Below are 11357 nucleotides of genomic sequence, written 5' to 3' on the forward strand. Positions count from 1 at the left end.
GTCTGTGGTCACCTGCTTGGTGGTGCCTGTAGCAGTAGCTCTATGCCAGCAGACGGTGACTACCAGGAGCATCTCTCTGGTTCTCTCGAGGTGAGGTCTCATCTAAAAGGCTTTGCAATGCAGATCTGACATGACTCCTTGTAACTTGGTGCTTAAACCTAAAATTATCCTGTTCATGGTGTGAACCATCATGCTGTCAGAGTCGAAGTGTGATGGAGTCTTCAGACTGTATAGGAAATACTTGTGCTGGGTTCTGCCATGAAAGCCCCAGGGTCTGTTAGGGAGAGTTGAGAATGTTTCTTCCTCTTGGTGATAGTTCCTTTGTGCCAGACAAGATTAACTTGGAACTGGAGCTTTTGGGTGTTTCAGATGCTTAGTTGAGGAAGCACCTTCACTAAGGGTGCTTGTTCCTGGCATTTGTGAATGTATTCAGCAGCAGGATCTGCAGTGTCATCAGAGTGAACTGAAGGAAGTTCAGTAGCTTTCCAAAAGGAGTGAACATTATCTGTAGTGGTCTACAGAGCTTATGTGGGAATCTAGAGATCTGCGCAAATCCCTTCCAGCCTGATTTTTCTCATTTTCTTCTGTGTGTTGTGTTCTTCCTGGGACCCAGGTGGTAGCTGTGGCCACTGAGCAACCAACTCTCTTTTGTAAGGTTCACAGAATTACTTTCTCTGGTGTGTAATTCATCATATGAATCCATCCTCTGGATGAAGAACTAACACATGGCATGCAGGCTGTTTAACAACAATGCTCAGCTGACACTAATTATTTATAAGGATACTGCATAAGGCTGGATTTTTCTCCAGATGCCATGGTTTAGAATATTAGTTGAACTTTCACCGTAGATGTCAGGACACTCTTACCTGCCATCCCTTCACCTGACTACGTTCTACCCCCCCATCTTGTTATCTTGCCATGTTTTCGGCAACTGTTCCTTAACATTAAGTACCAAATGCCCTGGTTATTGCTATTGATTTGGTATCTCCATAGGGCATAATTATTTTTCACTCAAGAGATTATGGTACTGTTTCTTGGCTGCTAGTGCAGGCTAATTTAAGAATGAAAAAGTTAGAAAACAGGTGTATAGAGGACATCTGAGCTGAGGAAGGCAGGGAGCAACGACCTAGAATAGAGTAGGAGGTCTTGGCTGGATAGTTTGAAGGCTAGGGAATGTTTTTTGTCTTATGCCAGACCTGAGGGTGTTCCTTCTTTTCTCGTTTGCTGCAGGTTCCATATCAATGATGGCATAGTCAGGATCTGCTGTTATTTATTTACCTAGAGAATTTCCTGTTTCCACCCCTTTCCTGAAAGAGATGAAGAAAGGACCAGGAAGTGGAGCTTGTCCCCTTGCTGCTCCAGACAGTTTGGTGGAGTCAAATCCAGACAATAGCAGCAGCAATGGAGTCTCAATGAAAGAGAAAGACATGCTTTCCTCTCCTGGAGAACTGGAAAATGTGCAGCTGAAACCCAGCAGAGAAACATCCAGGAAGAAACTCTGTGGCTATTTAAATAAGCTGGGCATCAAGGGGCCAATCAAGACCTGGAAGTCTCGCTGGTTCTTTTATGATGAAAACAAATGTCACTTACTGTACTACAGGACTGCCCAGGACATTAACCCTTTGGGGTCTATCAATCTCTCCAGTGCCAGTTTTGACTGCAAAGTGGAAAATGGGGAAGGGGTTTTTGAGATCAGAACACCAAGCAGAGCTTTTACTCTGAAGGTAAGGGGCAGTTCCTTGTTGTGGAGGCTGTTAGGAAACATTCCCAATCAGGACAGACATGTCTCTGCTAAGGTATCTCTTAGCTTGAGTTTAACTTTAGTCCTCCCAGCTTGGATTGTTACTATTTGGGCTTAAATTATTTACATCGTTTTGGCAAGACTGGGACTCTGTTACATGTGAAATGGCTGTTGTTTAACAGAATAGGAATAAAAGCCAAACCGTGTGCTGAATTAAAGTAATTGAGGAGTCCTGCAGTCCACGCATAATTTACTGAACAGAAATGAACTCCCCTGTCTACAATGGTTGCTTCGTCAGGAGCCTCTGCTAGAGAGATTTTTTTCTTTTTGAAAGTCACTGCTGAGAAGCTCTGTGGGTGATTTCTGGCTAAAACAATTGTGTCACTTCTGGTTAGCCTTGGAGCATAGTAAACCAGAGTATGTTTTAAAATAGGTCAGTGGTCCACTAAAGTTCTGCTACTTAAGGCCATCCTAAAGATTTACTTTGTCCTCCCGAGTCAGTGTTAGGACCAGAGCACGCCATAGGCTTGGTATAGCTGGTCTTTGTTTCTGACAACTTGCACAGCAAAGCAGTGGTCAGCCCCTCAGGATGTGTCTCATGCTGATGAGATTACTTCCCTCCCTTTCCTGTTTTGTGTTATGTTAGGCAATCAGCAAACAGGCAATGATGTACTGGCTGCAGCAGCTGCAAATGAGACGTTGGGAATTTTGCAACATTCAAAGCCAGTTTCCTGTGGGCAGCTCCCAGCTTGTGAATGAACCTCTGGCTGGCAGAACAAGTAGGTGTCACATATGTCAGCCTTTCTTTTGCTATCAGCACCCCCACCCTGGTGATGAATGATGTTCTTCATCTGTAAGTGGGCAGAGGTTTTGGCCAGGTTTTTAAATGCAGTTGCCAACTACCAATGCCCGGTCAATATTTGGAACTTCTGGCCTTATTATGCACAAATGTGAATAAGCTGTCTCCTAATCCACACCATATGTTTGGGGATGTTCAGGATCTTATGATCATGAATTCCATCTTGATTTTCCTCACATGTGTCAAGTGTGCACATTTGGTATATCCCCTTCGTCCTGCAAGGCCCGCAGAATTTACAGCAAGCATGTTTTTCTTTCTGCCGTGGGATGAAGGTGTCCATTTCTAGAAGTGGAAGTACACAGGCCAGTGGATCAGGGGAGAGCACAAACAGGGTGTCTGTCTGTTTAGGGATGACGAGATGCACATTTTGTTTGATACAAATTATACCCTCTCTAGTAAGGGTCTGCTCTAAAAGATTCTGCATACCTGGGCATTTTGCTACATCAGGCAAAAATCTGGTAACAAATGGCTTGTGAGGCATTTTCCACATGTGAAAACAATCAAACATGGATTGGGATGGGGGAGTAGAACAGCAACATCTCACTTTCTTATTTCTTTAGGCAGTTAAAGTCTGATTCTTTAGGGTTATTCAATCTCATATATATGGTTGAAATCGCTTGATTGTCCTTGGGTAGATGACTCTATTTGTATGTTAAAACTCTGTAATTTTACGTAAAACTAAGAAAGCCTGCTCTGCTGTCCTTGTTCCACCTGGCCAGAAGGAGCCAGAGTCCAGTGGAATTCTGTCTTGCTCACTTGCTTCCGTGTCCTCTTTTGTTTCTACATAGATGTAGTTGACAATGAAGACTTTCTGCCTCTGGTGAAAACACCAACAGAAGCAGTGGGTTTAAAGGCAGCATCTTTGCCTGCACCTCAAACATCTACTGCTTTGCAGAACATTTCCCTTAAGCACCCTTGGACAGAGATACAGTAAGTGCGTGAAGAGAACTGCGGTGTGGTTGACATGGTGGCCTGCCACTGTGTGCCTTCCTTGCCTGTCATGTGTTGTGTGAAATGGGAGTCTTGCCTAGTTAGAAGAACTGTGAAGCAGCTTTTTGAAGGATATTCCAGGTGAAAGCAAACTTCCCACCAGAGGACCTTTCACATTGCCATGTTCTGATGCATTTCACATCATATAGCTCTCTTCGCAAAGATACCAGTGGCAGACCTAGGACTTGGTTAAGCTCTCTTCAGTGTAGGCCTAGTGTGATGCATCTGCACGGCGCTCATGGCGCTCTTGGAAGGGCACATGGTCAGGTTCGTAGGACAGTGATTGAAGCCCATTAGCACTTTGCAGAGGTTTCAAAGGACCTTGAATGTAGTGCATTCTCTAAAGCAGGAACTCCCAAGAAAGAGGAGCCTGTAATATGGTGCTACTCCATGCTGAGTTTCAAGGATATGAATATTCCCACTGCCTGCAATGGTGCTTCTGTCTGCTGTTGCAATGTGTAGCCCCATGAGGGCTAAAAGCTACAAGCCTTGGGCAGTTACACTTGGACAAAGACAACCCCCATCAGTATCTCCTTAAGTGTTTCCCAATCACTTGTTTACATATAACCAAAAATGTGTAAGTGGCCGCAGGTGTGGTAGGTAGCCTGGTACTGGCCAAATATTTTTGGAGGGGAGATTGCCAGCAGTTTTTACCACCACTCCTGTGGCTACAGTCTGATGCCCATAGGAAGACAGATCCCCGGAAGACCAGAGAGTATCAAAGTCAGCTGTAATGTTTCACAGGCTATGCATTCTCTCTTACTCACTTCAATTAAGAATAATATGAAGATATTTTCCCCCTCTCCCCTCAGTCTTGCTTTTGTAAGCTTGTGTAACAATTGTCTCTTTTCAGCTTCAGACTGTATTGCTCCCCTGGTTCTGTAAACATTTTTCTAGGCTCAATCACTGTCAGGCTGGGTCTTCGTGAGTGTAGCATGTCTGGATTCCTAAGCTGCTGCAGTCACAGGGGAAAAACAAAGTTCAGCATGAAGTAGAGAAAAGTAGGCAAGTTGCATTAATGCGTACTAAATGCAGACTACAGGAATGAAGGTCTGCTGATCTTACATGCCTGTGTGTTGTCTGAGGTCACTAATGTCTGCTCTTCTGATCTGGAGCCTTACGGTAGCAAGGCAGAAGAAGAAAAATATCTAAATGAAAGCTTCATTTACAGATAGGAAGAAGTGGACACTGAGTTTTTTTTAGACCTCAAAACAAGGGGCTTGTTTTGTTTTATCTCATGCACAAGCCAGGAGGAGAAGGGAAAAGACCTGTAGATATACCTTGTTGTATAGGTTTTACAGAAAATGCTTGTACATTTGTGGTTCTGCATGATGCTGTAAAGTCATCCCTTACTGCTTTCGGCAGTACCTGATACCAGCCGCTGTAACAAACTGTTTCTGGATCTGACTGCAATTTTGTTCCTGTATCTCTTTACTTCATTTTAGTCTATTGACTTTGTTGTGGCAAGGTTATTTATTAAATGTGGTTCAGAGCACAGGACCTGTGGCTGCTTCAAATGTGATTATTGTCCCAGTTTTGGCTGTGCTGTAGGTAGCTGAGCTCTTCTTGTCACCTGGGGATTTCTGCTGTGTGCTAAGCAAAGGAATGGAGGGAGGAAGGGAAAGAGGGAAGAGGAGAGGGAAGAAGAAAGGGGAGGGAGGCATGTGCTTGGTCTGACATTACCTTTGATCCCTCTGTTTGGCCTGATGTGTTTATGTATAGGGCTCAGGCATATAGGGAAAGGTCTCCATCTGATTTTACATTGCTGTGCTGGTACTGATTATGTGGCATCTTCCTGATTTACAGCGGTTACAACCTTGCTCCCCTCAGATCCATCAGGGAAGAAGAAAGGGGAGGGAGGCATGTGCTTGGTCTGACATTACCTTTGATCCCTCTGTTTGGCCTGATGTGTTTATGTATAGGGCTCAGGCATATAGGGAAAGGTCTCCATCTGATTTTACATTGCTGTGCTGGTACTGATTATGTGGCATCTTCCTGATTTACAGCGGTTACAACCTTGCTCCCCTCAGATCCATCAGTGCTGTGACAGCAGCATTTTCTCAGGACATGAAGGAGATATTTTGGGAAGAGGGGTAGGAGTTAAGGGGAGGTAAGGCATTGAACAGGTTGAATGTGCACTGGCTACAATGATCATGACTTCTCCTGTTCACTAGGCTGTCTTGTTCACTTTTTGTTTCAGAAACACTGTCTACAATATCTGTAGCTCCAAGCAGCTCTGGGGGAACAATGGGAATGTCTTTACCTTCAATGAATTCCATGAGCATCCTGAGAATCTGGATGAGGAGCAAGAGGCAGAAGTGGAGGCAGGGTGTGCAGGTGATTGTTACTGAGCTGTGTGAGCTGGTCTGACTATGATGCCTTAGGGAGGGAGAGGGTGGCAAGTTGACATGGCATATGAAACATTGTCACATTGTAACATCACATTGTCACATGTAACATATCACATTGTCTCAAGTTTCTTCCTGTGTTGTTGCCACAAGACTGACTCTTTTGGCTCTACTTCAGGCTGCATCTGTCTGTATCTCCTACCTCAGAAACATTTGCAGAGGCTAAAAACCCCATAAGATCCATGGTTCCAGCCATGTTTCTTTGAGGCAGAAGTGTAATTGCTGCACAGTCACAGGTTAAGCATAGCAGCAGCTTCACTGCATGCATACCTCTCCATGGTGGTAACTTGCATTTGCTGTGGGCAAGATAGATGAGCAGGGTACAAGGTGGGTTAACAGGTACCATAAAACATCACAGCTTTGTTAATTCTGGGCGTGCCTGTGTCTGATCCGTACTGTTTAGGCTTCAGTCCTGGGGGTCCCATCAGGTCAGTGTTCCTAGTCCTGTGTGTCAGCCTTCTGTACAGAACTGTTGTGAGCTCTCCCACAGCAAGACTTGGGAGTCCATAGTAGCAAACCACTTCTGTGTAAATGAAGCTTGTCTCCCTTCAGTTAAGGACGGGACCCCAGAGGATGGGAGGATGGAGTCCAGGCTGAATTGGATTAGGAAAGCCAGGTGGATGAACAGTGGCTTCCATGGCTCACCTGAAGAATTGTCCAGGGAGAGGAACCAAATGGATAAAGTGAGTGTCCTACAGCAACAGATCCTGACTCTCACAGAGGAAGTCAAGTCACAAAAGGTGAGTGTGGTGAAGAGACTGCTGCTTCTAAGGGCAGGGCCCTGAGTCTGGCTACAGGGACTCCCTTATTTGTTGGTGTTAGGCTGAGAAGTACTCAGCAAGCACTAACGGGTCCACTTGAAGCTCCTGGTGTTACCACTTCACGTGTGCCTGCTTGTACCCAGACAAGGGAAGATCTTCAGCTGTTGCTCAGAAGTGCAGCTAGTTGGAAGAGGGAGGTAAAACAAATCCAAGTGTGCACTGCTGGTGTCTTGGTTGTGCATCTGTATTGCTCGCTGAATGTATGTAGTACAGTCCTGAATGAGTACCATGGCAGTGGGAAGAACTGCCAGGTGGAGTCATGTTGTTAACAGCCGATCATTCTTTTTGAAGAGTGATCCACTGTTAAGATGTGATTTCACTGTAAATGTCAGCACATGGGTCATTGCAAGGGCTGTCTCTCATGAATGACACTGTTCTTCACAAGCATGGTAGCTCTTCCAGCAGAAGAGGCAGGAGAGCCAGGTCCCATGGTGGGCAGTCAGTCACATCCTTGATTTTCTTTTTTAAGTGTCTGAGATAGCAGAGCCTGAGTCCAGGAACATGTTGCTGGGGCAAGGTTCCATGCCTTCATGAGGGATGGAGTGAGTGAAGACTCTGGCAGAGGGAAGGTTAAAATGGGTACTGCAATTTCCTTCTGATAGCACAGGTAGTTGCAGACTGCATCATTTCACTCCCTCCCATTTTACCATACTGCTGACCAGATCTCCAGATTCTCCAATCTCTGCTGGACCCCCCAAGAACAATTGTAGGAAAGCCAGAACTCAGACAGTGTATGCAGCAGCTTTTCTGCTAGCAATCTCCATAAAGTCACTGCTCTGAGAGCAGGGCTTCTCTGCTCTGACATCACTGTGGTTTTAAGATTTCGGCAGTTTCCTCTTGAAAGGAGTCAAGTTCAAGATCTTGACAACCTTTCATTGTTGGGTCTGTGTTGTTCATGCTGCTGTTGCCCTGGGCAGCACTGTGATGTGATTGAATTCCCTTTCCAGGAGCTGGTTAAACTTCTTCATAAAGCTCTGGAGGCAGCACAGCAGGAGAAGCGAGTATCTAGTATGTATCTCACTGCAGCAGAAGATAAGGACAGGCTGGAGCTGGTGCGCCACAAAGTGAGACAAATTGCAGACTTGACCAGTCGACTGGAAGCTCTTGAACAGGAAAAGAAGGAACTGGAGCAGATACTGACTTTGAGAGACAGCCACATCCAGGAGCTCAAGGAACACGTGCAGCTTTTGATGGAGAAGAACCACGCCAAACAGGAAGTCATCATGGCCTTGACAGAGCAGATGGCCCGAGAGCTCTCTGACCCCCTGCACGAAGCCAATACAATCACTGCAGAGACACTGAATAAGCAGCAGGAGGAGATTAAGCATTTGAAGGTGTGTGAGACAGCACAGATATTTAGGGGCTCCCATTTTTTGTGCCCTCAGGTTCAGTGGGAGGGTGTTCCTTGCAGGAAGCACAGAATATACTTCTGCTAGTTGTTCCATCTGTCTCCAAACAAGAGGCAAACTGGAAAGATCTCACCTGATGCCAATAGGGTGCCGAAAAGCATCTGGGTCTGTTTCAGCTTCAGCTCAGAGCCTGTTTTGTTTCTCTTCATGTCACCATTCAATGCCTGCCTCTTCCTTTGCTTTCTTTTGTTTCACAGGTGTGGTCTCCCTTGCTGCTTTCACTAACTTGGTTCCTATGTGTTTCCCTCTTGTAAACACTTTACCAATACATCCTAGTTCTTTCAGATCTAGCCTGTTGTATGTCTCTATGTATAATGACCAGTTAGTATGAGGTAGAGAATGCCAAAAGAACCACTTGCTGCATTTTGGGAGAATTTTAGCTGCCAGACACAAAACAGCCAACCAAACAAAAGCCAAACAAAACACATATTTTTCATCTTGTTTAGGTGCTTCTCTATGTTTATATGACCTGGATTCTCTGTGTTTTATAAGCGTATATATGCACTTAGCATTTTCAGGTATCTTGTCTATGCATGACTCTCCTATTTAACGTTGTGCCTTGATTTCCTTTTCAGGCCGTATTTGTCCTGGAGAGTACTGTCTGCTCCCCAGAACACAAAATTGTGGAACTACTTTACTGTCCTTAGCATAATCTGATGTCCCTGAACTGGGAGGGATCTCGAGTCCCTCAAGAACTGTCCTTGTGTGACTGTTTTGCTTTGTGACAGGATGATATTGATGCATACAAAACCCAGAACCAGTTTCTCAATTCGGAGATCCACCAGGTTACTCGACTCTGGACAAGTGTTGCTGAGAATGAAAAAGCCCTTCTGATGAAGGTAAGGCCAAATGACCTTTTTCCTTGGTATGAACTCTTGCTAACTTATTTTCAAAGTTGACACTGGAATGTATTTTGATCCACCAGGAATAAGCTTTCCTCCCAGTGTGTTTTTTTTTTTTCAGTGTCATCTTTTTTCTGCTTTGTGTTGTTCCTACTCACTTGTAGGCCTAAATTATTTACCGGTCTAAAGTACTTAAGAATCTAAGAGAGCAACCTTTATAGTAGATTTGCTATAATATCACACTCGCACACACACAAGGAGTGTATACCAGGTATATGTGTGAAAATTTCCCCTCGAGTTCAGTGAGGTACTCACATCAGATCCCTTTACATCATCTCAGGAGGTGAAGGGTTGAGCCTTAAGGACTAGAGGTTATCAGCCCAAGCTCTGTCATCGTCATTTGCTGGTCCTTTGTGTATAGCAAACTTGAGAGTTTCCTATCTTTGAGTGGTGGCCCACTCACAGGGAGATTGCTGGTCACAACCCAGTGTGGTCCAGGACACCTCAGAGGGTCTCACTTTGGACCAGTGTTCATAGGATCACAAGAGTTGGCTTTAGTAATAGTGTTTTTCCATCCTGGCTACAATTTGGATTGTTAACTTTCTTTGAAAGTTTGATAACGAGAATGTTATTCCACTTGGGTTTGCAATAAAATAAGTTTCCACTGCTGTTGATTTTAAAAACAGGAGCTGGTTAGATGGCATAAATTGCTGGGAGCTGACAGTGTTTCTGATAAGCTCAAGAGGAGCTTAGGCCAGGTGCTGTTCATCAAAGCTGAGGCCTAATGAGCATTTCTGAGATCACAGTGTGGCCTGAGGTGGGAGAGTTGGGGGAGGAATGCAGCACCTTAGGTATGTCTTCACAGTCTTGCATTCTAGAACAGGGCAAAAAGCTGCTTCTGAAGTGTTATTGCCATTCTTACATCTGTTTGTTTTCTAGTTCTTGGAAACCCTGCCTGCCTTCTAACTTACTGTCCTCTCTGATCCTGAAATTGCTATAACCTTCAGAAAGCGCCACCAATCAGCCCAGCCCAGCATGCCCAATGTGAGGCAAAGTGATGTGTGAGGCAAACTATCCCATGCTCCTTGCTGTCCCCTCTGTATGCAACCTAATTCTCTCTGTGTTTTGTTTTGTTTTTGTTTTCAACTGCTGCTTCCCATTGAGCAGGAGTCTTCACTAAGCTTTCTTTAAGACACTGGTGAGTCTTGTCACCTGTGTGGCCTCAGTTCCCCACTTGTGTACTGGGGTAACAGTCCTTATTTGCTTTTTCTGCTTTGTGTGCCCAGATGTATGGTGGTGGCAGGTACTGTCCTGCTGTTTGAATACAACTGGGCTTTCCATGCTTGAGAAATGACATATACCAGTGCCATGGTACTGCGAATGCTGAAGGGCCTGTGGTCACCTAGTCTAGGTGCTACCATGTCACTTGAAAATGGTATGCTCATATCTCACTTGTAGGAGTGGTATGTTTTGTCAGAATACAGCTCAGTGTGGACTAGAGAACTTGTCTGAGGAGCAGAGAAAAAGATGGCAGAAAACACAGCTGCAATGGTGGCTTTCTGATTATGTTCTGACCCAAACCAGCTGGGATATGGCCATCCATAAATGTAATGCAGTAGCTAAAGTAGGTGATGATGTAGTAGGCCTCCCAGTCAATAAGCAACTTCTATTGCATGCTTGCTACTGCAGCATGTGCTTATTCAGAGACCACGGTGATTCATTCATAGCTGCAATTCCACTGACTGTAGAAAACTACTGAATGTGTTTTCTGGGGCTTTGCTATTCAGGAGTCTATTTCTTATGTGCAGACCAGGCCAGTAGGGAGCAGTGGCAATGCAGGAAGAAGCACTAATGAGCTAGCTCTTTCCTTCTTGTTTCCCATCAGTGTGCTTGCCTGCAAGCAAGAAACTGCCAGATGGAGAGCAAATACCTGACGGTCTTGCGAAAGCTGCAGGAGGCTGTGCCTGGCCTGCCCAACTCCCATGCTGAATTGGTGAAGAACCTCATCCAGGAAGCGCTCCAGTGGAATGTGAAGGAAGAAGCAGAAGAAGGTTTTAACTTGAACCCTGTAAGGTAAGAGTCAAGAACACAGGGATATTCACCCTTGTAGGAGCCTGGCTGTGAAGGGAAGACAGGTGAGAGAGAGATCTGGGGACACTTTTATAGCAGGGACTTGGAGCCATGACCCAGCAGAAGAAGTTGAGGTGGCTGGTTTGGTTTGGTGGTGTGGAGACCACAAGAATCTGATAGCAGCATATCACTGTAGGAAGGGAAGTGGAGTGGAACA

At 45.1% G+C, this 11357-nt stretch overlaps 1 protein-coding gene across 1 annotated transcript in view; it reads left to right on the top strand.

Annotated features, from left to right (window-relative positions):
- The first annotated feature begins 1316 nt into the window (after positions 1 to 1316).
- Positions 1317 to 11357, top strand: part of TBC1D2 (TBC1 domain family, member 2) — a 16660-nt gene continuing 6619 nt past the window's right edge. The window contains 8 exon segments of the mRNA XM_009069384.1: positions 1317 to 1724; positions 2388 to 2520; positions 3389 to 3530; positions 5791 to 5927; positions 6551 to 6738; positions 7767 to 8153; positions 8957 to 9067; positions 10956 to 11143. Coding sequence (XP_009067632.1) covers positions 1317 to 1724; positions 2388 to 2520; positions 3389 to 3530; positions 5791 to 5927; positions 6551 to 6738; positions 7767 to 8153; positions 8957 to 9067; positions 10956 to 11143 — 1694 coding nt within the window.

Source organism: Acanthisitta chloris, unplaced genomic scaffold (assembly GCF_000695815.1).
Source record: "Acanthisitta chloris isolate BGI_N310 unplaced genomic scaffold, ASM69581v1 scaffold36492, whole genome shotgun sequence".
Classification (NCBI taxonomy): Eukaryota; Metazoa; Chordata; class Aves; order Passeriformes; family Acanthisittidae; genus Acanthisitta; species Acanthisitta chloris.